At 35.4% G+C, this 26992-nt stretch overlaps 4 protein-coding genes across 4 annotated transcripts; 1 reads left to right on the top strand and 3 right to left on the bottom strand.

Annotated features, from left to right (window-relative positions):
- Positions 1–883: 883 nt before the first annotated feature.
- Positions 884–2038, bottom strand: LOC142640099 (uncharacterized). Its single transcript, XM_075814190.1, has 2 exons — positions 1400–2038; positions 884–985 (listed from the first exon to the last, which is right to left on the bottom strand). Exons 1-2 carry the CDS (start codon positions 2036–2038, stop codon positions 884–886), a joined length of 741 nt encoding a protein of 246 aa, XP_075670305.1.
- A 13583-nt stretch (positions 2039–15621) lies between these two features.
- Positions 15622–17105, bottom strand: LOC142641476 (uncharacterized). The gene is made up of 2 exons (XM_075815916.1): positions 16286–17105; positions 15622–15968 (listed from the first exon to the last, which is right to left on the bottom strand). Exons 1-2 carry the CDS (start codon positions 16946–16948, stop codon positions 15873–15875), a joined length of 759 nt encoding a protein of 252 aa, XP_075672031.1. The 5' UTR covers positions 16949–17105; the 3' UTR covers positions 15622–15872.
- A 3208-nt stretch (positions 17106–20313) lies between these two features.
- LOC142641639 (uncharacterized) lies at positions 20314–21788 on the top strand. The gene is made up of 2 exons (XM_075816116.1): positions 20314–20980; positions 21487–21788. The coding sequence occupies exons 1-2, from the start codon at positions 20357–20359 to the stop codon at positions 21583–21585; spliced, it is 723 nt and encodes a 240-aa protein (XP_075672231.1). The 5' UTR covers positions 20314–20356; the 3' UTR covers positions 21586–21788.
- An 819-nt stretch (positions 21789–22607) lies between these two features.
- On the bottom strand, positions 22608–26685 carry LOC142641653 (uncharacterized). The gene is made up of 4 exons (XM_075816130.1): positions 26303–26685; positions 25673–25810; positions 24109–24219; positions 22608–22845 (listed from the first exon to the last, which is right to left on the bottom strand). Exons 2-4 carry the CDS (start codon positions 25787–25789, stop codon positions 22837–22839), a joined length of 237 nt encoding a protein of 78 aa, XP_075672245.1. The 5' UTR covers positions 25790–25810; positions 26303–26685; the 3' UTR covers positions 22608–22836.
- Positions 26686–26992: the final 307 nt, after the last annotated feature.

The raw sequence follows: 26992 nt of genomic DNA on the forward strand, positions 1-26992 counted from the left end.
ATTTCAAAATCAAATCCTATGGTTTCCTAGGAGACATCCTAAATTGGAAGTTATAACAAAATTAAAATTCCTTAAATAGCAAAATTGACTAAGCGAATGCCTAAACGAAGGAATTTGCTTGAAATACAACATAGAGCATGGCCATAAGGTGATGAGTTTTAATTCTCATGACAACGTTTCCGTTCATGTCACCAAGTTTCACATGATTTCATCATTAGCTCAATTGATTTTTACTAGTATTTTTCTACTTCCTAAACTTTTTGCATGTCAATTTTTAACCGTCTCTATGATGCCCCAATTTGATTGATTGTGTGATGTGTGTGGATGTGTGATGAGTCCCACATCGGGTATTTACTAGGTAGATCTGGGCTTTATTAACAACTGCAAGGAGCCTCAATAGTGACTAGTCCTTTTGAGGTATAGCGCAGATGTGGCTAGCGCTTTTCCTTGGGTCGTTACAGTCTCTCTGTTCAAGGAAAATTGGTGATGTTTGTTCTATATTAGGTAAACAAGTTGTGCCTTGTATCCATTTCCCAATTCAATTATTTAACATAGCTCTGCTTAAAATTAAATTTCTAGCTCCTCTACTCCTATCCATAGTCATCTTCTAGCACGTCATTGTTGAGGTCATCATAAAATGATATCAAAGAGGTAATACCTAACAAGAACTTACATATACTTGCATTGCATCTCATTTTGATGAAACATAATGTTGCTTAACTGAGAGAGAGAGAGAAAGAGAGAGTGAGAGCATATTACCCTTTACATGCCACACAGATTATGACTAATAGTAACTAACATTTAAAACATATTTGCAACAATAATAATAATAATAATAATAATAACATTATTTTTGCAATGCCACAGAACTCTTGTCATGCACTTAGGTTGCCATTTCACTTCCTGTTTCAACTTCCATTCTCGGGAGAAAAACATCAGTCAGAACAGTCTTCGATTGCTGAGAAGCTTTCAGCAATTTCACACGCTAGCAATAAACCACATAAATTGAGGAGCAATAGACATATTAATTATTAATTATATTTAGATCTTTGAAATATTAAATCTCCACTTTGAAATAGACATATTTCAAACTGAAAATTCAACATAGAAAAAAAATGAGTCATTTGTTTTTTAGATGAATGGGTGTTAAGGGGAAAAACAGAGGTGATGAAATATTTAATATTTGAATATAAATTATACTATAATAAGTTAAGATCAAATGAGAATTGACACACAAAACATGTATGTACCAGCTAGAACTAAAGACCCTTTGATAATTAAGTAGGTCGCAGTAGGCATCATGAAACATTAATTCAAAACTTCGTTTGTTTCTTAATATCACGGTTTAGAACGGAAAGTAATAAAAGAAGAAACAAAGAAAATAGAATTAATTACATACCTCATCCATGCCCAAATCGACCACTTTCTCCTCAAGAGCCCCTATTTCCTTGACATTGAACCTGTTAAGCAGAGTGGTAGTACCAGAGACAATGGACATGGGTTTCACCTCCAGATCATCCATCACCATGTATGAAACCAGGCCTTTCACGTAGCCTCCCTCACTGGAGGACTCCATATTCATTGCGCTTGGTAGGTCTACGAAACTTACCTCGCTGCTCATAACAAGCCGGCACGAAGGACAGATTGAGCTGAAATCATAGGCCACATATTTACAACAGTTTAGGTTGTAATTATTAGAACACCGGTAGAATTTAGTGGATATGGATGATTCAATGTTTGGTAATAGGCGAGGGACACTACCAGCAGTACCATCATAGATGTGTACTTTGGGGTTTAGGATAGTCTCTTTGTTCACGTATGGTTTAAGGTAAGAACTACTCAAATTTTCAACGCTCTCGAAAATGTTATGGAAGCTGCCAACCATTTCGTGCTTTTTGAGAAGCGGGATGTAAGATCCGGCCGGAAGGACCAGAATGTGAAAGAGGAAGTCGATGAAATCCTTGCCCGCTTCTGCATAAAGTACTCTTTGGTTTTCTGTGTCTATTAGAAGTTTCAAACTCACAATGGTTTCTTCCATGGACACTGTCTAACCTTAGTTTTTTTTTAATACACTGACTGGACAGCTTATGTTCATGTTGCTTGGCGGACCATATTAAGAAATCCCGGGTTATGATTAGCTATGGTACGGGCTGAGATCCTTGAATAAAAAAAATAAAGAGGAATACTGAAAAAATCTCACTATTGGTGAACCACAGTTCATTGTCAATCATAGGCTAGAAAGCACGGAAGCGGCTGGGAGGGTGCCACACCCAAATCCGATGCAGCCCGACGTGGGACACGGCATCCGACGCGGTTGCCCATGCGTCGGTGCCGCGTCCGAGCTTTTTTTTTTCTCACGGATTCGCGCCAACTTAGCTTGATTCGCGCTGATTCACAGTAACCGAAACGGCCGAAACATACCGAATAGGCCGAAATAGGCCGAAATCATGCTGGAACAGCCGAAATCGGCTTTGAATGAGACCCAAACACCCTAAATCTGTCATTCCTCAATTTATTTTGAATAATTGTTGCTTCTTTTGTGTTTTCTTTTTGGTTTTGTGTTTTGTTTTGTGTTTCTTGCCTTCTTCTTTCTTTGTTTTGTGAATCAAGGCATAGTAATATGTTTTTTAAGAATATTTTAATAGTAAAAATATATAGAAAATATAAATAAAAATATTTTTAATAATTTTTTAATTGCCGAGTCCCACCGCACCCGCACCCACCTTTTTCAAAAATTGTCAAGTTCCGTACCCACACCCGCACCCACACCCGAGTCTCGAAACGCACCCGTGCTTCATAGGTCACAAGTTGAGGACAAGGGAAAGTACTGAATGCGAATTTGTGAATAAATCTCTCTACTTTTATTTTTCTTCCATGTACAAGAAGGGTTTCGCAAATTCTGAAACCTTACTTTTTCTTTTGTAAAGATGAAGTAATCAGAACATACCCTTTTGTAAACCTCAATCTATCAGTCAATTTTAGCGAAAAATACAAAAAAAGAAAGAGAAAAAAGCTTTCCTGTAGTCAAGAGGTAAATAAAGCAATAGTTTGTATATATGTATGAGGAAAATATTTATATTTAAACCAAGAAAATTCATCAAATTCTGTGGCAATGGATACAGTTACTAGCTGTTACTGGTGGGTTAAAAAATAATTTGTAGTGAGCTCAGACAGTAACAACTTACCAATTAAAATGTGTTATGAAAATGTTGTAAACGTAACATTACTCTTGGAGTTTGTATCAGTTCAGACTTAATTCTCATTCTCTCTCTCTCTCTCTCTCTCTCTCTCTCTCTCTCTCTCTCTCTCTCTCTCTCTCTCTCTCTCTCTCTCTCTCTCTCTCCTTTGCCACTAAAATCCATCATATTGCTACTTTATCTTTTTTGGGTTTGGGCTTTGTTAGTGTCGCTTGATCGCACCACCATTGTCAATCATTTCCCTTTGACAAAAATCTCAAAATTGCCACTAGATTGGCAAAGATCTTAATATCTCCACCATATCCGGACTCTAGGCCCAAAAATCCCAATGGGATCCCAATGGGCAATGACAAGGTCATTAGCACGACCATTGACTTGCATCCTGCGGATTCAATTTCTTTACATTTTTATTTAAATATAAAACATGTGACATATAAAATCAAATAAATACTACATCTCACATCCATGTAAAAATGAAAGATAATAAGACATGGACACCCGTAGTAATTACTGTCTTCCCACACATTCATCTCCATAAACAATCAAGCTTACCCATACTCTAAAACCTGCAAAACCAACCCATTGAAGCAATCCAAAGCCGCCACCGTATCCATAAGGCCCATTCACCTAAGAGAATCATAGACCCTTAAACCATCAAAATTTCTAGTCCATTCCAAAGCCATTGCATAAACCCAATTACGCGACTTGAGACCTGGGGGAATTACAATTTATCATCCTAAATTATATTCCAGATTACACTTTGCACCCTAACCATTTCAAATGCGTATTTTGCATCTTAAACTATGACTCTTGTAACACTTTTCACCCCTACGTTAAGTTTGCCATTAACTTGGATGGAAAAATATGATATCATATGAAAAAACCCAATTACCCCCCTTCTCAATCACTTAAATACAAAGAAGAAATTACACTTTACCACCATGAACTATAATCTTGATTACACTTTACACCCCAAGTGTAACAAGAGTTATAATTTATGGTGCAAAATTTGAATTCGAAAAGTTTAGAATGCAAAATGTAATAAGGGTATAATTTAGGGTTATAAAGTGTAATTTCCCCCTTGAGGTCCCTCAACTCCAAATTGTGCGAACACTTTGTCATTTGTCACCTCCTTCTCCTTAATTTTCTTCCATTCAAAATTAGCTAGTGCTTTAGGGTTCGGTTAGTCCTTGAGGGTTGATGTGGCACAAACTTAGGAAAAATGACACCATGCCATCAAGTGAAATTGTCCAAATTAGGAAAATTAATGTGTGAACTAATTTCTATGCCATGTAAGCAAATTCCATTTAAATTCTAACAATAAGAGTAACGATGAAATCAAATACAAATTAAATGAACTAAAGTGACACCTAGAATCGACAAGATGTGGCCAAATAGTAGCCATTTTGTACACCCGGGTTCCTGAACTACTTGAGTTTTGACTCCCCACAACGAAAATTTGCACCTAGCTTTCAACATATTTATTAAATTTACTAGCACCTATTCCTATAGCTTGGTTTATACATATACAAATCATCAAAGATATAAAAAATATATATATATATATATATATATAAATTAAATTAAAAAATAAAAAATAACAAACATGAATCTTCGAAAGCTACAGTAATTTTCCATTTCCAACAAAAAACAAAACAAAACAAAACAAAACAAAACGTAAAAGATAATGAAAGATTGATGGAGAGAGGATTTTGAGATTAAGAGATTGATCTCTCTACCAAATTTTTAAAGACCAGGTAAAGAAATCACATCAATACTCCATTTACCAAGTCAGCAAGCAATACTGTGTGAAGGAAATTGAAGAACGGACTCGATAGAAATTTTTTAATAAACGAGAACTTTTTAAATTTCAGGACTAAAACAGATTCAAGCTTTACAAATATTTTTCCAAGGAAAAAACAACCTAGAGTTTCAAGAAAGTTATGTATCATGCAACACCAGATTTACCTGACATTTAAAACTTCTTCGCAACAAAATAACAAAGTTTTGACAATCCTATACAAATTTGGCACCTAGAAATTAAATTTCAATATTGACTTCTAGTTCCAACTTTAGGAGAAATTAAAATCCAAACTTACAATATTGCAGGTCATAGAGCCGTGGCACAAAGGATAGATTGCTCTGTTGTCAGTAGACATGTATGGATTACAATTGTTGTTGGAGCCGTAGCTACTATTACTACTATTACACCTATAAAATTTCCTGGATTTTGATTATGATTCAATGTCTGGCAATAGGAGAGGGACATCACCAGTTTCAAAGATGTATACTTTGTGCTTCAAGTGACTCTCTTTGGTCACGTTTGGTTGAAGGTAAGTAGCACTTAAATTTTCAATACTATCGTTCATCTGGGTGGAAAGCAAAAAATACATAAGCCCTTAAATTTTAGGCAAAAATGCAAAACTGACCCTTTAACTTTCAGTCTTTTTTATTTCAGTCCTCTAACTTTCAGTTTTGTTATTTCAGTCCTCTAACTTTCAGTTTTGTTATTTCAGTCCTCTAACTTTTAATTATTGTCAATTTGGTACTTCGTTAAACTCCAGTTATGTCTTGCAGTTAATTGAACCAAAACGACGTCGTTTTGGCTTTTTTTTTTTTTTTTTTTTTTTTTTTTTTTTTAAATTCGGAATTTGAAGAAAAAAAACTGATATTAAAAAAAAGAAAAGAAAAAAAAAACATTTAAGTGACGAAAACCTAGTTCGGAACTACAACCAATACCGATAAAACCTCAGCAAACGAAGCAAGACCGGTATACTGTTAGAGGATCTTGCTCTGAGGTCTTGGTGGGTGTTGAATCTCTGCCATGAGGGGAAGGTTTGGTACCGGCCTTGGCTCGCGAAGTTGCCCTCGAGCAATTGCTCTATCTCTTGCTTGGCGTGTGGCTCGGAGATGTCGATGGACGCATATTTGAGGATCGTGGAGTTGAAGCTGAGGACATGGGTTTTCTTCTGCGGGGACCACGCGCTAAGGCTGAGGTTGACGTCAGCATGGCGAAGCACGACGCGGAAGCTGACGGTGGCGGCAAAGACTATGAGGAGGAGAATGCTGAATAGAGGGCAGACAGAGCTTTTTTGTGGGTGTGGCAGTTTCATGGGTTTTGCTAAAGACGGCCACTTGTACGGTTTGATTTTTGTTGGGTCAAGGTCAGACCCATTGTCTTCTTCAGTTTTAGGAGTGTTCCTGGACATTGGAAGAGATGGGATGTTGAAAGATTGAATCTTGGCATGAAATGGTGGAAAGAAAGCTAAAACTTTTTCGTGAGAGATTGATGAGTAGCTAGTTTCCTAAAAGTGGTAGTGGGAGTTTTGTTGTTGTTGTGTTTTGGATTTACAATGTGGATGATTTGGTTTGAGAAGTGTATAGGAAATTTACAAGCTTTTTCAGTAAGTGATTTGGGTGTGGAATGATTCCTCAGTTTTTTTTTTTTTAATATCAATGTTTTTGAATTTTCTTTAAATTTTGAAATTTATTAATAAAAAAAAAGCCAAAACGATGGAGCTTTGGCTCAATTAACGGCAGGACATAACTAGAGTTTAACAGAGAACCAAATTAACAACAATTGAAAGTTAGAAGACTAAAATGACAAAACTGAAAGTTAGAGGACTGAAATGAAAACAAACTGAAAGTTAAAGGGTCAATTTTGCATTTTTGCCTAAATTTTAATACCACATCACTTAATTGCATAATAATTTTATGTTTTGTTCTCAATTCTTTCTTAGAACAGATTGAGCTGAAATTATAAGCCACATATCAGGGCCGGCCCTAAACATTTTGGGGCCTTAGGTAAGAACTAAAAATGGGGCATTTTTTTTTTACTTATATATTAATTAAATTAATTTTTATTTAATATTTTTATATTATAATATATTTCATTTGAAATTTATTTTTCTTACTCATTTGTGATATTTTCATCTAAATTTTGTGTTATATTTTGTTTATTACTAATATCAAATTTATCCATTGATCCTTTTTGAGATTCAATTAATTTTTCTTCTTTTTTTCTTTTTTTTAAGTTTTTCATATCCAGATGCATATTTTCTAGTAGACATTTCTAATCAAAAAATATATTTATAAAGACTAAAATAAAAAATAACTTTCAAATGTAGAGCAAATGAGAAATAGAACCTGATTTATATAAAAAGTATTGTTGTAATTTCACCGAACAATAACAAGTTTTTAGCAATCTCGACCTGCATGAATAAAAACTTATTCAATATATTACCACTAACGAATATATATATATATATATATAAACGCAAGATTAAAATTTAAAAAAAAAATTAAGCACAACCATAACACAAGGCTTATTAATAAGACCCACCTACAAAAAAACACAAAACAAATCATATCTAATATCTATAACCCAAAAAAAAAAAACGCAGGCTTTATAAAAAATAAAAATAAAATAAAAATTTGAAGGCCCAAACAACGTGAAACATCCAGGCAGAGTGGCAAGTGGCCCAATCTTTTTATCTTAAGTTAAGTCTAAGCAAATAAAACGAAGAGAAAGTATAAAACTACAGCGAAGCGCCCATTCATCAAAAAAAGAATAAAGAAAAAGAAGAAGAAGCCAAGCGCCCAAATAGAAATAATGAAATAATACCTAATAGCAGACCAGAGAACTCCAAAGTCAAAACCTAGAGGCTAGAGTAGAGGCGCAGAGGCAAGCTTGCTTGCGATGAGAAGGATTAGGAATCAGAAAGGTGAAGAAAGGCAAGCTTGCTTGCGATGAAAGAGGCGGAAAGCAGAGAGAAAGAAGCAGAGTTGCAGAGGGATTTAAGGGAACGGTAAAACTAAAAATTTTAGGGATTTGAGTTGTTTTATTTGTTTTGATTTGTGATTGTTTTGTGGTTAATCTCTTAGACTGGATTTGTAGTTTATCTTTTTGATTTTTTGTTTGTCTAGAGGATAATAATGTTATTTTTGGGCAATGATTTTGTTTAGAACCAATGTTTAACCGGATCTACCAAAATTTTTGTTTTTGGTTAAAAGGATGTGCTGAATATTTTTAATTCATCTGAAACTTTTTTTTTTTTTGCCCCTACTACTCATTTTTTTTCTAAACTTTCGGGGCCCTCATCCACTTGGGGGCCTTAGGCAATTGCCTAATTGGCCTAGCGGAATGGCCGGCCCTGCCATATATTTATCATAGTTTCGGTTGGAAGTAGAACACCAGTAGAATTTAGTGGATGTGGATGATTCAATGTTTGGTAATAGGCGAGGGACACCACCACCAGTACCATCAGAGATGTGTACTTTGGGGTTTAGGATACTCTCTTTCTTCACGTTCGGTTTATGGTAAGCACTATTCAAATTTTCAATGCTCTCGAAAATGTTATGGAAGCTGCCAACCATTTCGTGCTTTTTGAGAAGCGGGATGTAAGATCCAGCCGGAAGGACCAGAATGTGAAAGAGGAAGTCGATGAAATCCTTGTCCGCTTCTGCATAAAGTACTCTTTGGTTTTCTCTGTGTTGAGACTTCTGCTAAGAAAGAAGAAGGTGCAGTCAAGAAGAAAGAAGACTTGAAGGAATGCACTGAAGATAAAACAGAGCAAAATGACACAGCGGAGACTAAAAGGAAGAAAGTAAAGTTGAAAGCTAAACGATGTCGTTGAAGTTAAGTATTAATACTCATCTGTTAGCACATGTAGTTAATGGCACGTATGAGCTAATCTTAGTGGTTTACAGCTGTCATTCTCTTGTTAATTAGGCGGTTAGAGTTTTGTTAGTTAGTTAAGATTCTTTCTTTCCCTCTCTTTTATTGCTTCGTGTATATAAGGCAGAGGAACAGTGTAAATTAATCGAGCTTCTCATTTTCTAATTCAATTCAAAGAAATTGGTTTTCTTCTAGTAGTTTCTAGAACACTTTCTTAACATGGTATTAGAGCGTCAATAGCTCATCCATGGCTTCCGCTACCAACACAGCTTCAGAATCAGATCGAATTCCCACCAATTCTTCTAATGCTACAAATCAAAGACCTTCCAATCAAGCACTTCCAATGGAGGATGCAAATACTAATCCATCAAGCCCTTACTTCATTCTACCTACAAATGTTGTCCTTGTTTCTCAACCACTGATTGGTCCTGAAAACTAACTCAATTGGTCAAGGGCTATGTTTTTGTCATTGAGTGGAAGGAACAAGTTTGGCTTCCTTGATGGTTCGATTTCCATGCCTGATGTCTCTCATCCTCTGCACAATGCTTGGCACAAAGCAAACACCACTATTCTTTCATGGTTGGTGAATTCCTTAAGCAAAGATCTTGCTACTAGTGTGATGTATATTCACACTGCAAGGGATTTGTGGATTGACATGTGTGATAAGTTTTCACAGCCTAATGTTCCAAGATTCTTTGAGGTTCAAAAAGAAATTTTGAAGCTTTCACAAGGTTCACTCACGGTAAGTTCTTACTTTCCCAAATTCAAGATTTTATGGGATGAACTTGTGCATTATCTGTCTTTTTCTGCTTGCACTTGTACCTGTACTTGTGGTTCTCAACGAAATCAATTGAATGCTCAACAAAATGATCAATTTTTTCATTTTCTCATGGGACTCAATGACAGTTATTCCATTATAACTAGTCAGATTTTGATCACTGAGCCTTTACCTGCACTTAATAAGGCCTATTCTTTGATTTTACAAGAAGAAAACGTAGGCAGATTGGTCGAGCTGATTTGGTCATTGAACCAACAGCTTTATATGCTAACAATTCCAAACCTAAAGGATTTCAAGGTCATCAAGGTTTATCTAGGGGGAAATCATGGAGGTCAAGGTGCAAAAGGTGGTAATTCTAAGAAGGAGAGGCTTGTCTATTCATACTGTGGAGTTGTGGGTCATGTAGCTGATAAATGCTACGAATTGCATAGTTATTCTCTAGGATATAAGCACAAAGGGAAGGCTTTTTCCAATCAGGTCTCTAGCAATGAAGATTTTGGCAATTTCTTTTCCAATAATGGTAATTTTAGGAATTTTCCTTTTCCACCCATGTTGGGGTTTACTAATCAGTCTGAGATAATGCATTGCTCACCACAACCTCTAGGAGCACAGTCTCAATTGAACTTGTCACAATCACAGTTCAATGCTCCTCAGTGCCTTATCACTCAGAATCAGTGTGAGCAGTTACTTTCCTTCCTTGAATCTCAATCATTCAAGGAAGCTGCTACATCTCAGCCCACATCTACACATCAGGCTGCCTTAGTCCTATCTCCTTTGTCTGATGCAACTGCTACTGCTAGCACCAGTTCAACCATGCCTCACTTTGCCAATTAGAACATGATTGGACTGGGAAAGCATCAAAAGGCCTTTATCTACTCCAACACAGAATTCCACCTCCATCTATGCTTCAAAGATTCCTGTCTGCATTCCTTCTGTCAAATTCAATAATGTCAAAGCTAATTTGTGGCATTTTCGTTTAGGGCATCCTTCTTATGCCAAGTTGTCTTTGCTTAATAATCTTGTATCTGTTTTACCAACTAATAAGACTGTATGTTGTGACATTTGTCATTTTTCTAAACAAAAGAGACTATCCTTTCCTACTAATCAACATGTATCTCATTGTGTGTTTGATCTTGTACATTGTGATCTTTGGGGCCCTTTTCAGTTCCCACTATTAAGGGTTACAAGTTCTTTCTTACCACTGTGGATGACTATTCTAGGTGTACTTGGGTTTATTTGCTTAAATCTAAGTCAGAAACACCAGCTCTTATTCAACAATTTTCTATCATGGTTGAAACTCAATTCAATCCAAACTTAAGTGTATTAGGAGTGGCACAAAAATTATCATGAAGGATTTTTTCAAATCAAAAGGCATCTTGCATCAATTATCTTGTGTTGATATTCCTCAACAAAATGCAATTGTTGAGAGAAAGCATCAACACATTTTAAATGTTGCAAAAGCATAAAGGTTCCATTCTTCTTTACCTTTAAAACTATGGTGTGACTGCATTCTCACTGTAGTATATCTTATCAATAAGTTACCCTCCAAGCATTTAAACAACAAAACTCCTTATGAAATGCTTTTCAAACAACCTCCTTTATATGGCCATCTTAGGATTTTTGGCTGTTTGTGCTTTATTTCTACTCTTAGTCATAACAGAGATAAATTTGCACCAAGAGCTCGAAAATGTGTTTTCCTAGGATATCCACATGGTATTAAAGGATACAAAGTTCTAGATTTGGAGTCGAATTCTATTCATGTCTCTAGGGGTGTAGTTTTCTATGAAACTATTTTTCCTTTTGCTTCTACCTCATCTTCTTCCCAATTCTCATCTGATTGTTCCAATGATGCTTATCATGATTCTTTTTTTCCTCATTCAATTCCTAATTACTTCTTTTCAAATTCCTCTTTTCAACAAAATCTTGTTTTTCCTTCTGTTGATTCTGCAAACACTGTTTCTGCAGATCAGATTCCTACTTCTTCGCTTCAATCTTATTTGCCACATCCTACTCCTGATCTTATTTCTGAGACTAACATTGCTTCTGTATCAGTTCCTAGTCCTAATTCTCCCTTACACCTCAAAAAATCAACCAGACCACATAAGCCTCCTTCCTACCTACAAGATTATTCTTGTAAGTCTGTCACTTCTAAACCCTTGTCTAGTCAGCCCTTTGACATCTTAGCTTGTCTTACTTATTCTAATCTCAGTAAGAACTATAGGCAATTTGTCATGGCAGTTGATTCTTCTTCACCAGATCCTACTACCTTTTCTGAGGCAGTCCAATCTTCTGATTGGAGGGCTGCTATGGATAAGGAGATTGCATCTCTTGAACTCACTAATACATGGACTTTAACCCCTCTTCCTCCAAGTAAAGTTCCTATTGGATGTAAGTGGGTTTATAGAAACAAATATAGGTTTGATGGCTCCATTGAAAGACACAAGGCTCGTTTAGTAGCTAAGGGTTATACTCAGAGAAAGGGCCTTGATTTTATTGACACTTTCTCTCCTGTAGCTAAGTCAGTTTTTGTCAAAATGGTCTCGTCTATGGCTGTTGTGAAAGGGTGGTTTCTTCATCAAATGGATGTCAATAATGCTTTCTACCTGGTGATTTGGATGAGGAGTTTTATATGAGTCTTCCATCTGGTTTTCACAGCAAGGGGGAGTGTGTTTCTCATTCTACTTCTCCTCATTCTACTCCTTTGGTTTGTAAGCTCAACAAGAGTCTTTATGGTTTAAAGCAAGCTTCAAGGCAATGGTTTGCCAAGTTTTTTTTATACATTATTGAATTTTGGTTTTGTTCAATCTAAGGTTGACTATTCTTTTTTTTTACCTACACTAAAGGATCCTCTTTCACAGTTTTGATAGTCTATGTAGATGACATTTTGCTCACTGGTAATGATCCTGGTTGCATTAGTGCTTTGAAGCTCCTACTTGATACTAAGTTTGGCTTGAAAGATTTGGGTTCTCTGAAATATTTTTTGGGTCTTGAGGTTGCTAGAAGAAACAAGGGGATCAATTTGAATCAAAGAAAGTACTGCTTGGAGATTTTGCAAGATACAGGCTTTTTAGGGTCTAAACCAGTGAGTAAACCAATGGAACAGAACTTGCATCTATCAAAGGATGTTTGGTAAACTTCTTCCAAATGCTAGTCAATATAAGAAACTAATTGGAAGTGTTAGAAATACTGAAAGATTGTATTGTATTTCTGAAGTAATAGAATATACATGAGTACCCTTATATAGGAGGCAAAGTATGCAGTACAAGTAAGTGTGTTATACAAGTAAACAAGGTGAGCCTAAAGCTCACATATCCTAATAAATGTTAACAGCCCCCCTCAAACTCAAGATGGATGTGAGACCAACTTGAGGTTGTCAACCAAAGTACGAAGGCGTCCCTTAAAATGTGACTTGGCTCTGATACTAAGTTAAATATTAGCATTGATACACCATATTGAATATGCTAGTATGGATGCGGAAGCGAAAACATAAAGTATAGAACATAATAACACTCGAGGGTTACGTGGTTCAGCCTAATGGCCTACATCTACGGAGGAAACCCTAAAGGACTACATCAATAATATGTAAGAGTGTAGTACAAATCCTGTATTACAATGAACCATAACATGTGTATATATAGTAAATTAAACCCTAGACTAATAGACTTCTAGTACAAGTAGGAGACTTGGCTTGCACACAAATTAGAATTATGTTTGGGCCTATGCTAATGGGCTAATATATCTTTAACACCCCCTCTCAAACTCAAGATGGAAGCTTGATGAAACATTGAGTTTTGATAAGGTTGAGAAGATCCCTTGAATGAAGTTTGGCTTTGTGACGGTAGTTTGAGGAAGGCAATAGTCTTTCAGTGTTCATGCGACTTCTAACGGTGGCATGACTATACCGGAAAGTTTTACAGTGAGAAGCCAAAGAAGATGAACGCAGTGAAAAAAATACCGAGGAAGACAAAGATTGCTCTTAAATATACCGTAAGGACAGAAAACCATGGTCATAGAAAGGTGGCTCTAATACCAAGTTAGAAATACTGAAAGATTGTATTGTATTTTTCAAATAATAAAATATACATGAGTGTCTTTATATAGAAGGCAGAGTGTGCTATACAAGTAAACAAAGTGGGCCTAAAGCTTACCTGCCCTAATACATGTTAGCAGGAAGATTGTTATATCTCACTCTAACTAGACCTGATATTACCTATGCAGTGCATAGGTTAAGTCAGTTTATAGCTGAACCAAGAGAGCCTCACATGTTAGCAGTCAATAGGGTACTTCAATACTTGAAAGGGACATTAGGCAGAGGTTTGTTCTTCTCTAGTAGCTCAAGTATGCAAGTTAAAGCCTTTTGTGATGAGGATTGGGCAGGCTGCCCAGATACCAGAAGATCTATCACAGGCTACAGTGTGTTTTTGGGTGATTTTCTAATCTCTTAGAGGTCCAAGAAGCAAAGCATAGTCTCTAGGTCTTCAGCAAAGGTAGAATACAGGGCAATGGCCACCACAACATATGAAATTGTTTGAGTTCTTCAGTTGTTAAGAGACTTGAGAGTTGATCATCCAAGTAATGCTCAATTGTTTTGTGATAATCAGGTTGCATTATATATTGCAGCAAACTTAGTCTTCCACAAAAGGACAAAACATATAGAAGTTTATTGTCATTTGGTGAGAGACAAGATAAAAGAAGGGGTGATCAAAACATTCTATGTTTCAAGCCACTTTCAAATAGCAGATATTTTTACAAAGGCATTGGGACTTCTAGCTTTTAGTAGGTTAATTACTTGCTTGGGGTTAATAGATATTTAGTCACCAAAGCTTCAGACTACTGATAATCAAATTACTGAACTTATGGTTAGGGGGGAGTGTTAAGACTTCTGCTAAGAAAGAAGAAGGTGCAGTCAAGGAGAAAGAAGACTTGAAGGAATGCACTGAAGATAAAACAAAGCAAAGCGACACAGCTGAGACTAAAAGGAAGAAAGTAAAGTGGAAAGCCAAACGATGTGGTTGCACTAAGTATTAATACTCATCTGTTAGCACGTGTAGTTAATGGCACGTATGAGCTAATCTTAGTGGTTTACAGCTGTCATTCTCTTGTTAATTAGGCAGTGAGTTTTGTTAGTTAGTTAAGATTCTTTCTTTCCCTCTCTTTTACTGCTTCGTGTATATAAGGCAGAGGCACAGTGTAAATTAATTGAGCTTCTCATTTTCTAATTCAATTCAGAGAAATTGGTTTTCATCCAGTAGTTTCTAGAACACTTTCTTAACGCTCTGTCTAAGTTTCAAACTCACATTGGTTTCTTCCAGGGACTCTGTCTAACCTTGGTTTTTTTCGAATACACTGACTGGACAGCTTATGTTCATGTTGCTTGGCGGACCATACTTAGAGCCTAAGAAATCCCGGGTTATGATCAGCTATGGTACGGGCTGAGATCCTTGAATAAAAAAAGAGGAATAGTGAAAAAATCTGACTATTGGTGAACCACGGTTCATTGTCAGTCACAGGTTGAGGACTTGGGAAAAGTACTGAATGCGAATTTGTGAATAAATCTCTCTACTTTTATTTTTCTTCCATGTACAAGAAGGGTTTCGCAAATTCTGAAACCTTACTTTTTCTTTTGTAAAGATGAAGTAATCAGAACATACCCTTTTGTAAACCTCAATCTTTCAGTCAATTTTAGCGGAAAATATAAAAAAGACAGACAAAAAAGTTTTCCTGTATTCAAGAGCTGATGTTGTGGAAGTTTGAAGACACACGATACTTCTTGTAAAGTACACATGATTTACATGTAAAGTATTTTTTGTTTAAAAATATTTGTTTCAAAACAAATAGAGCGTACAATGCAACTTTATGGTGCAGCAGAAGATATCAACAATTAAAATATGGCATATTATTGTACCCAAATTGATTTGATAGTAGATAAATCAAATAACTATGTATTGTGCAAACATATGTTGAAAACCTCATTATTAAGGTCATCATAACTCAGTGATAGCAAGCAATCTCAATAAGAATTAACAGAAACTTACAATTTTTTTTTTTAATGAAACATAATGCTGCTTAAAACTAAGCTTCCAGTAAAGAGAGAGAGAAGAGCAAGAATATTACCCTTTACGACTAACATTTAAAACCTAATTTGCAACCCAAAAAAAAAATAAAAAAAAATAAAAGAGAAAAAGAACAACATCTTGGCAATGGCATTGAACTCTTGCACTCAGTTCTCATAATTGACTTCTTGTTTCACCATCGGGAGGAAGATATCAGTTAGAACACTCTTGGAATACAGAGAAGCCTTGAGCAATTTTACCCCCTAACAACAAACCACATAAATTAAGGAACAAAATAATTAATAATTATATTTAGATCAGTGAAATATCACGTCTTCACATTGAAATAGGCACATTCCAAAAGCAAATAGATTTTCAGAAAAGAAATAAAACAAAACATGTATGTATGTATCAACTAGAAATTAGGACATGAAATAGCTAAAACTAATAACTCAATTTGAGTATTATTTTGCAATAGCTTTCACCATTAACGTACTCAGGGAAAGCAAAAGAAGAAATTGATAAAATAGAAGTAATGGATTCATTCACAGAAAGCAAAAGAATGAGTGACATAACATACCTCATCCATGCCAAAATTGACCACTTTCTCCTCAAGAGCCCTTATTCCCTTGACATTAAACTTATTAATTAGCAGAGTGATACTAGAGATGGTGGACATAAGTTTCACCTCTAGATCATCCATCACCATGTATGTAACCAGCCCTTTCACGTACCCTCCCTCAGTATATGAGGAACTCGTTTTCGTTGCGCTTCGACTTGGTGGGTCTACCATATTTTGCTCGCAGTTCATAACCTGGGAACACGATGGACAGATTGCTCTAATGTCATAAGCTACATATGGGTCACAGCTACTGCTGACATTTTTACACCTATAAAATTTCGTGGATCTCGAAGATGATGATGATGGTGATGATTCAACGTTTTGCAATAGGAGAGGGAGTCCAGAACCACCACCACCAGAGATGTGGACTTTGGGCTTCAGGAGAATCTCTTTGTTCACGCTTGGTTGAAGGTAAATACTACCTAAATTTTCAATGCTCTCGAAAATATTCCCGAAGCTGCCCTGCATTCCTTGCTTTTCGAAAAGCGGAATGAAAGTTCCGACGGGTAGGGCCAGAATATGAAAGAGGAAATCGATGAATTCCTTGCCCGCTTCAGCAAAAAGCACTCGTTGGCTCTCTCTGTCTATCATAAGCTTCAAACTCACGTTGGTTTCTTTCATGGACTCTAGCTTCTTCTTCTTCTTCTTCTTTTCGGGGGGGACAAACGATACTCTGGATAGCTCAATGAGCTTACGTAAATCAGTACATGGCTTGGAAAGTCAAGAGTCTCCCACGGTTCATTGTCGGCCACTGATTGAGGACTTGATAAAGTTATGAACGTTGTAACAAAAGTTCACCCATTTGAAGTCTAAAACTATTTAGAAAATTAGTGTGCGTTTGGATAGCAAACATGCATGTCTAGTATTTGCATCCAAACTTCAGTTTTGTGTACTGTTTATAGATCCACAAACCTCTTTTTTCAGTAAAATTTTTATTAAAATTAAGTTTTACGGCACTATTTACACATTTAAAATTATTTTACTACAGTATTTTTAATTTTCAACAATAAGTGGTATCCAAATAGACCATGTCTTACTGCATACAAGAATATGAGGGAGCAAAAAAAAAAAAAAAAAAGTTATGTGTTCAAGGGTTGTATGCAAGGCATATGATCAGATAAATCTTAAACACTTATCTTTTTTTTTTTTTTTTTGGCTGTCACATACTCTTGTATGCAACAATTGTTACATACAAATATACAAAAAAAGAAAAAAAGAAAAAAGAAGACATTTCCCAAAAATATACAACCTCCTTCCAAACAAGCACTTACTCTTTTTTTATTTTTTCTTTTCTTTTCTTTCAAAAGTTGTAAGTTTTTTATTTATTTATTTATTTTAATCAAGTTGTAATCCTTCCTAGTCTAAAAGCAAAGAAAGCAATTATCTAAACTTTTTCTCCAAAAAGAAGAAAAAGAAAAAGAAGCAATCAATGACAAGGGCCCACTATCACACCTTTATCACTCATTGTGTCATTTTATGTGGTCCTAGCATTACTCAGCTAATGGTCATAAACATTTTCACAAGTTTAGATAGGTTAGGAAAGCTTTCGCACTAGAAGAGTGGGAGAAAGGTCACTAAAATAACAGTAAAGTTCCACGCACCATGAAGGCAAAGAAAAGAGAAAAGTGAAAGAGCATAACTTTTAATGTCATAATGGTGTGTGTTAACTCCTAATGAATGCATCATTCTTTGAATGGAAATTATATGCATAGAAAATATTTTTCAAAAAAATGATTAGGTGGACCTTAGACACTTGTCCCTTTTTTTGCTGCCACATACTCATACATGTAGCAATTGTTACATACAAGTATGCAGCAAAACTTTTCCCAAAATAAATACAACCTCCTTCCAAACAAGCACTTATTCTTTTTTTACTTTTCTTTTCTTTTCTTTCAAAAGTTGTAAGCTTTATTTTTATAATTTTTTTTTAATCAAGTTGCAAGCCTTCCTAGCCTAAAAGCAAAGAAAATAGTTTTCTAAGCTTTTTCTTGAAAAAAAGAAAAAGAAAAAGAAGCAATCATGGATGAGGTTTTATCTTTAAAAAAAAATTATGAAGGCTCTTTCCTGTTAAACTTTTTAAAGAGGCTCATAAGACCGATGTTAGGATCACATAAAATGACACAATTTGTACTACAACTCACCAAAAGTGTCTCAACATGGACCTACCATCACACTTCTACTACTCATAACTTATCACATGGGTAAATTATAATATGAATTATGTCATTTTATGTGGTCAGCTATGCACAATAAATAATGGTCACAAACATTTTCTCAAGTTCAGATAGATAGGAAAGCTTTCGCATTAGAGGAGGGGGGGGGGACAACAGTAAAGTTTCATGCACTATAAACACAAAGAAAGAGAAAATTTAAAGAGCACAACTTTTAATGTCATAATGGTGTGTATTAAGTCCTAATGAACACATCATTCTTTGAATGGAAATTACATGTGTGGTCCCCAAAAACTCTTCAAGTAGTAGTATTTGGGCCCCAATTTATTTGTATGTGGGCTATATCATGATCCTATAGGTTGGGCCCCAAACTTCGCCTGATTTGTTTCAACCAAATCTTGCTACAAGTACTCCCCTCAGGTTTCCCTCTGCTCCCCCATGTTTCCCAGTATTTCCCTCTTGATTTCTCACTCCCCCATTTTTTCCAACCAACCCCCAGTGTTAACCCTCTTCCCCTTTTTATAGTCTCTCATTAGTGGGGTTGTCATCATTATTTTCCCACTTCACACGTATTTCAACATCCGTTAGAATCCCAAGGGGTCCTCACAACTTTAGAGGATTCTCTTGAAACTTGTTTCGCACGTCAAATAGTGTTTGGCAGCGAATTCCCTGACGGCATTATCAATCCTCGGTTACTAATCCCATTATGTTTGCACCATATTCCGATTTCCCTCATCATTAGTCGGTGTTAGGCTAACCACCTAAAGACTTCCTCAGGCGACCATTCCTTTGACCCGTCATTCTAGCTTCTAGGTCGGCCTGTTGTAATAGGGCCCAAAGCCAACCTCTTCCATACGGGCCATGCTCAGCTTCTCTAATGGACCTTGGACCTTACTTTGGGTCCTAATGGGATAGGCTAGCATGTGCCTTTCGAGCCCAACCCCCCACAATATGCATAGAAAATATTTTTTTTTAAATTATCACAACTTTTTATATTTTTAATTTTTCATGAAAATAATATTTAATTTTTTATAAATAGTTTATGAATATATGTTTCAAGGTACCTATTAAAAGGATTCTTGTTTGAATAATAAAAAGTACCACATTTTAACCAATTAAGTCTAAAATTCATCCATATCACGTCATGCAAAGTTATGTAAACATATATTATTACTATAGTAATTATGTAAATTAATACTGACATTTTTTATTTTGCATTTAGTTTTTATTTTTATTTTTTTCTTTAAGTAAGCCGAAAATGAAAGAAGAAAGTAAATAATGGCTGTTGTGTGTGAAAAATTGAGAGTGACAATTAAAAATATTGATATTTTAATTAAATGTTATATAAAATAAATAATCTAATAGAGCGCATTTTAAAAAGTGAATAAAAGAATAAAAATAGAAAGTATGTTTTTATACTAAAATAGACCCAAAAAAAAATTGCACAAAATGATACAAATGCTCTAATTTCTTTGAATTAGTATTAAGATTTCGTGCAGAAAATTGTGACAAACTATCATTGTGAAATTTGGAAATTACAAAAATCACAAATTAGTTGTTGAAAAATAAAACACATACAATATAAGTATAAAAGCATATGACAAATAAAATATTTTTGAAAAGTCTAAATAGTTTTCAGCCTCAAATAGGTGATTTTTATATTTTATAATAAAAAAATAACAACATTCATAATTTTTCAAGTCTTCAATCTATGGCCGACAGTGAACTGTAGTTCATCAGGAGCTGTGACTTTCCAAGCAACATGTACTAATTTACATGAGAGCTGTGAGGTTTGTCGTTTGTCCCGAAAGCTTCTGAAAAAAAAAAAAAAAAAAAAAAAGACAGCTAGAGAGAGTCCATGGAAGAAACCAATGTGAGTTTGAAACTTCTGATAGACAGAGAGAGCCAAAGAGTGCTTTTTGCTGAAGCGGGCAAGGAATTCATCGATTTCCTCTTTCACAGTCTGGCCCTACCCATCGGAACTCTCGTTCCACTTTTCGAAAAGCAAGGAATACAGGGCAGCTTCGGCAATATTCACGAGAGCATTAAAAATTTAGGCAGTATTTACCTTCAACCAAGCGTGAACAAAGACACTCTCCTGAGGCCCAAAGTACATATCTCTGGTGGTGGTACTGGACTCCCTCTTCTATTGCAAAACATTGAATCATCATCGACCTTCATGAAATTGTATAGTTGTGCTAGAAGCGGCTCCGCCTGTGACGCATATCTAGCTTATGACTTCAGCGCAATCTGTCCTTCGTGCAAAAATGTTATGAACCGCGAGAAAAATATGGTAGACCCACCAACTCCAAGCGCCAGTACTGAGAGAGGGTACGTGAAAGGGCTGGTTACATACACGGTGATGGATGATCTAGTGGTGAAACCCATGTCAACCATCTCTACTATCACTCTGCTTAACAAGTTCAATGTCCAGGAATTTGGGGCTCTAGAGGAGAAGGTTGTCAATTTGGGCATGGATGAGGTATGTTATGTGATCATTCTTTTGCTTTCTGTGCATTTTAGTCCATTACTTTTAGTTTCTGTTCGTTCATTATGGTGAAAGTTACTGCAAAATAAGATAAATGAGTCCTAATTTCTAAACAATGATATTAGTATAAATTTTTTTGAAATTGATCTCCGATCCGTCTCATTCCCAAGTTTATGTACCTCAATATTTCTGGCTATAGCGCACACACGATTTGTGTGTCGATTTTCATTTCAAATGCTATCATTCAACTCTAATTTCATATTGAAAAATAAAATATTGCATCCCTCTCTCTTTCCCCTTAATGTCACTTGTTAGTTGTTATTAGTCTTTGAAAAGGGGAAAACAAAACAAAGAACTGACATATTGTGTGAATGTCATTTCGCTTCTTCTGGAAAATGATCTTCTCCATCTAACATTGAAACGTGTTAATTTCAAAGTAAAGATTCGGTATTTCTCAAATCGAAATGTAATTAATCATTAATTTATGTGTTTGTTGCTAGGTAGTGAAGATACTTAAGGCTTCTCTATACTCAAAGAGTGTTCTAACCGATGTCTTCCTCTTGAGGATGAGCCGGCCTGAAGAGGATGAGCCGGCCTGAAGACACAAAAAATTACAAAACTTCTTTGCCACAACTGGAGTGTGACAGCATGCTATTTTTTGTGTCACTAGACTTTTCTCAGGAGTTTTTTATTTTTTATTATTATTATTTTTTTTTTATAAAGTTACTGTTGTTTTTTTACGTTGCAAATATGTTTTAAACGTTGGTCAAATCTATGTAGCTATGTTAAGGGCAATATGCTCACTCTTTTCTCTCTCCCTCTTTGTTTTATGAGTAATGCAAAACCAGGGAAGGAGCCACTCATTGGCTTTGGGGGGCAATGGCCCTCTCCAAATTTTTTATAAAAAATATTAGTTTATATCACTACAACAAATCAGACTTTTTTCAAGGGTCAAAACCCCTAAAAAAAGTATTAAAAAACCTTGAAAGAAATTATTTTAAGAGTCCAACTGACCCTTGATGACCTTTGAAACATATACCGTCGAAAAGGAAATTTTGAGAGCCTTCATAACCCTCAAAACAAGTGCTCTAATCTTATTTTGAGGGTCAAGAGACCCTTAAATAACCTTTTACCAAGGTTTAAAAGATTTATATTTACAACCCTTGATAAATAAAGTTATTTAAGGGGTCTCTTGACCCTCAAAATAAGATTTTATTTTATTTAAAAAAAAAAAACCACAATCATGCACAATTTATATATATATATATATATATATATATATATATATATATATATATATATATATATATATTCATGTTGAAACTACCATATTGAAGAAGCATATTAGTGCAAATAGATATCAAAAGAAAAATGTCACTCAATTGCAACAATTAGGAACCAAAGCTTAAATATCAAATTGAAGTTACAAAATTTTGAAAAATACTTTTTTTTTTTCAATCCACTTCAATAATTTCAGCATTTCTCAACAATAAGATGTGGTTACTAACACATCTTGTCCTACAATAATTAACACCAACACCCAATCGAGTAGCGAAGAACTAATTTGGAACATAAACTAAGCCGACATACCACTTGTAGCAGATTCAATTTGGGTCTTTTTGGCTTCAATTGCACGTCTTCGCAATGTGGACTCCATTTCAGGTTCAAATCCTCCATCCACATCGAGAACTCGTTGATGACATCCATCTTTCAGCAGAGCAATTTGAAGAGAATGGCATATTTGAACAAGCACCATTCCTATATGTCTAGTAGCATACAAATTTATTATTTTCTTCCCCTTCCCTTCTTGGTTGGCTGTGCATCTATTTGTTCCTTCCCAGTAACTTCTACTACATCCACTGCACAATGAGAAAGCAGAACAGGTTTTAGTTAGTACAACTTGCGATCACAAACCATAATCAAAATCAATGATAAAATATACAAAATAAAATAAAGTACTTGGTGATCTTAAGCTCTAAGGATAATGGATCAATCCCTATACTAGGATTCTTATCCATCACCTTAAGACTAACAAACAGTGAGCTTTAAGCTTATTCTCAACTAACCAGCTCTATGAAATTTCAAATAGCCCATGAAATATTCAGTAATTAAAACTATTGGCACGATATTTCTTCAGAATACAATCATAAAAATCTTAAGGGAACAATTGCATATTCATCTTAATTTTTTAGATGAAGGTCAAAGAGAGCTTCTACACCATTTATGAGAAGTGAGCAGGTAGACAGACAGAGATGAGAGATTAAAATTATAAACTACTTACATCAATATTGTTTTATCATTAATATTATTTCTCTGATTACCTATCCAAAAAAAAACATTTCCCTCTCCTTCAAAACACCTTGCCCACAAGGTGTTGTTGCAGTTGACATCTTCACAAGGGGTAACCGGCCACTAACCCAATACTCCAAAGCATCGTGAACATTGAACACACCAACTACTTCCAAGCTCCTTGTGACTACCTCGAATTAAGTCATTTCCCTACAATTCACATACATTCCCCTATAATTTCCATCCAATCCCGTTAGGAACTACTAGGTTCCTAACATTGAAAGGGGAGATTGTCTAGAAAAAGAAGCCCTGCCGCCTCTAATGCTTTTCCACAGGCTCACATCTGACCCCTAACCAGCTTTGTTGACTTGACACACCCCCCCCCCCCCCCCAATGCTTCTCCATATTTGATACAAATGGTATGCCTCCAAAGCTGTCCCCTTTCAACTCCGCATCTCCATAATCTTTATAGATATACTTTATTCAATCTGTTTAGTTTCCTTTGCATCTCTAAAATTCTAATATAACCATTACAATGAAATAAACTCAAAGAGCACATCAAAAAGTCATCACTAAGACTAACATTGTTAAGACATAAGGCTTCCTTCTATAATCTTCAATCATGAAGACTTGGGGGTAACTTTTTTGTCTGCTTTAGCACTGTTATTTCCTATGTTTCAAGCTCAATATTGATGAAAGAATATTCACATCATTTTATAGTGAATTAAAACGAATTTTTCCACAAATGCAATCAACTGAATGTTAAAAGTAGAGCTTCAAATAATCCAATAAACCTTCTTCAATTATCCACCACAAGTGAAACCAAAACTTACAGTTTCTTCCAGCTTCTTATTTAAATTTTGCATCTCCTCAACCATACGGCGAACCTGTGCTAAAATAGCCTGTTTTGGGACCTTTCTTAAGGCAGCCTTCCTTTCTTGTGCCTGGACATAGAGACAGAGTGTCAAGCACATGGAGATAACCATGTTTATCATACGAATGGTGAATGTTAAATGTGAAAAAAATCCAAAAAGCAACAAAGGAGATGAAGCTGAGAAAATGGTAGTTTGGTGTGCTTCCCTAGTTGACAGCCAAGACAAATATGATGGGGAGAAGCACTATTACAATTGACTGTGGTGTGTGCCTATGTCATTTAACTCTTTTTCAAAACTAGGAGTTATCAAATCAGTTGGGAGACTCCTGTACAAATTAAAATTAGATTTTAATTTTGGTTTTCAATATAAGATCTGTTATACTCAAACAATATTCTCATATGATCATTTCAGTCAGGAAAAGAATCTTCTCATCCATCAAAACTTGTATATCTCGCAAAAAACCAAGCTCAAAACAAATTGAACATTACTCCACCAAATGTAATAAAATTACACACCATCTGACAGATAGGAATTACAAAGGCTTCCTACAATGAGATTTACAAGTTCTGATCAGGAGTGTTCAATCAGTTTCAGATTAGTATTGCTGTAGGTGGTGGGGCCTAGCCCCTTCAAGTTCAAGATAGAATCATTGTCTTCCTACTTTTCTTACTGGTATACCAGCAATACCAGATCAAAAACCCACCTACAAGATCAAAGTCTTATCTCTCCTCCCCCACCCACCCCCCTTCCCCCCCCCCCCCCCAAAAAAAAGTGGAAAATTAAAAACCCAACCCCCAAACAATTCTTTTTAAAGGAAATAGGAACTCTATGCATTTCCACAAAGAGTCTTATTCAACTATAAAACACCTGCTGCAAGGTCTGGGTATCACCAATTGGTAGAAAGTAAAAAAGGTGAAACACAGAAGTTGCTAGAGAACTGAAGAAATGGAAGAGTAACCAAATGAGTCAGAAGGTCATGCACATTTAAATTGATTTTTGTATAAGAAGATGAGCCAACTCTATTTTGTAGAAAGTTAAACATTCTTGAAGTTGATCGTTTGACATGAACAGATACCAAAGACAAGCAAGCAAGACGGAGAGGGTGGAAACATTGAAGGCATTATGGGTAGCCTAACAAACACCAGAGACATTAACTAGTAAATTACCACATGTTTTTACACCACACCTTTTCTAACTCTATACATACACATGCACACACATGAATATATATATATATACATATATATATATATATATATATATATATATTATTCAAATACTGCAATACCAATGATGAACCCTTCAAATTGATTGCTTGCTCTGGGATAAAAGCTCTCTAAAAAGCAAGTTTGAAAAAGATAAACAACCCAACTTACCCTACTTGGTTCATAAGCAAAAAGCATCCACTACAATTACAACAGCAAATGAAACATGTAGCACAACTTAAGAACACACAGAATACACAACATCATAATACAACAAAGAAAGCACTACAGAAATTACATTGAAAATTAAGCAACACCTGTTTCATACGCTGCTCAAGCTCCAACCTAAACGATCGGATTCTGCGTTCTTCATACCCAGAAAGAACCCTGACATAGAATAGGGCCTTCCTTCCAAAATCTAATAGCTTATTCATACTAATAATAGTTCTACTTTCCTGCAACAATTAACATTCATATGAATTTAATTCAATAGCATATAAATCACAATTTCTATGACTTCAATGCCAGAGTTTTAAAGTGTGAATGCAAAATGATTCAGCTAAAGCGCCCTGTTTGGTTGCCATGAAAATATAGGAAAACACTAAGTATCGTTTCGCACACATTTTGCAAGTAAATTACTAAGAGATATGATCAGTGCAACGTTCGGTTTCAATAGGGAGAAAATCACTTCGAAAGTGACAATTCATTATTGGAATGTGTGTGTGTGTGTGTGTGTGTGTGTGTGTGTACACAATCTTTATTCTTTTTCTTTTTCCCTCAGCTTCTAAGTTTCTCAGCAACCAAACAGGGATGTGTCAAGAATTTGATAGAACATCAGGAGTAGACGGATTACAAGCTTGGTTGAAAATTGAATTCACGGCCGAAGGAAATCCCTAATTTTGACATTTAATTCAAAGAAGAAGAAAAGAGAAGTGAGAGATTCTGACCCTGATATGATGGGATTCTGAGGGAGCAGTGTGACTGTGAGCTAGTCTGGCTGCTGATCAACAAGTGTTGTTTGGGTGTATTTGAATTCTTGGGTTATCCAAATCCAGGTTTAGATAAACGTGTTGCCCAAACTACCCTGCTTTCTTGTATACATGCCTTTGACAAGCTGTTTTACAATAGGTTTATGTGTTAGTTGTTGGATGAGCAAAGACTAGTGTCATAGTCTAAATTAGGGTAGTAAACGAGCTGAGCCAAGTAGAGTATTAAAGTTAAAATTGTTCATTAATTTTATTTCAAATACGAACCAAGCTCAAGCTCCTCACCAAACTATATTAGAGCATCCACACCAGGCTCAAAATAATTTTAGACAAATTTGATCTAAAAAGCCCACTTTTTTCTATTTTAGCTAATCTACTATTCACAAACACCTACATCAAGCTCCATACTCTATCTCCACTCTATTAAAACATTATTTCTTTATTCAATTTTGTAACAGTCATTTTTTTCAAATGCTAACATTTTCCAACACCCCAACGGTCATTTTTTGCAAAAGTAATATTTCTCCAACGGTCATATTTTAACGATCATATTCTCTTATTATAAAGGAGACCATTTCCTCTCAAATTTGAGTCCACCTCAACCCAAACACTCTCATTTTCACTCTCATATCAGCCAACTTTGTTTTCTCT

Source organism: Castanea sativa, chromosome 6, assembly GCF_040712315.1.
Source record: "Castanea sativa cultivar Marrone di Chiusa Pesio chromosome 6, ASM4071231v1".
Classification (NCBI taxonomy): Eukaryota; Viridiplantae; Streptophyta; class Magnoliopsida; order Fagales; family Fagaceae; genus Castanea; species Castanea sativa.

What these genes read in the sequence shown, in the direction of transcription:
- LOC142640099 (XM_075814190.1), bottom strand. Translation starts at nt 2,038, where the DNA reads ATGGAAGAAACCATTGTGAGTTTGAAACTTCTAATAGACACAGAAAAC. An exon ending in TCGATTTGGGCATGGATGAG is followed by an intron (nt 986 to 1,399) that starts GTATGTAATTAA and finishes GTTTATTGCTAG; the next exon opens with CGTGTGAAATTGCTGAAAGC.
- LOC142641476 (XM_075815916.1), bottom strand. Translation starts at nt 16,948, where the DNA reads ATGAAAGAAACCAACGTGAGTTTGAAGCTTATGATAGACAGAGAGAGC. An exon ending in TCAATTTTGGCATGGATGAG is followed by an intron (nt 15,969 to 16,285) that starts GTATGTTATGTC and finishes GTTTGTTGTTAG; the next exon opens with GGGGTAAAATTGCTCAAGGC.
- LOC142641639 (XM_075816116.1), top strand. Translation starts at nt 20,357, where the DNA reads ATGGAAGAAACCAATGTGAGTTTGAAACTTCTGATAGACAGAGAGAGC. An exon ending in TCAATTTGGGCATGGATGAG is followed by an intron (nt 20,981 to 21,486) that starts GTATGTTATGTG and finishes GTTTGTTGCTAG; the next exon opens with GTAGTGAAGATACTTAAGGC.
- LOC142641653 (XM_075816130.1), bottom strand. Translation starts at nt 25,789, where the DNA reads ATGAATAAGCTATTAGATTTTGGAAGGAAGGCCCTATTCTATGTCAGG. An exon ending in TTGAGCAGCGTATGAAACAG is followed by an intron (nt 24,220 to 25,672) that starts GTGTTGCTTAAT and finishes CTCTATGTCCAG; the next exon opens with GCACAAGAAAGGAAGGCTGC.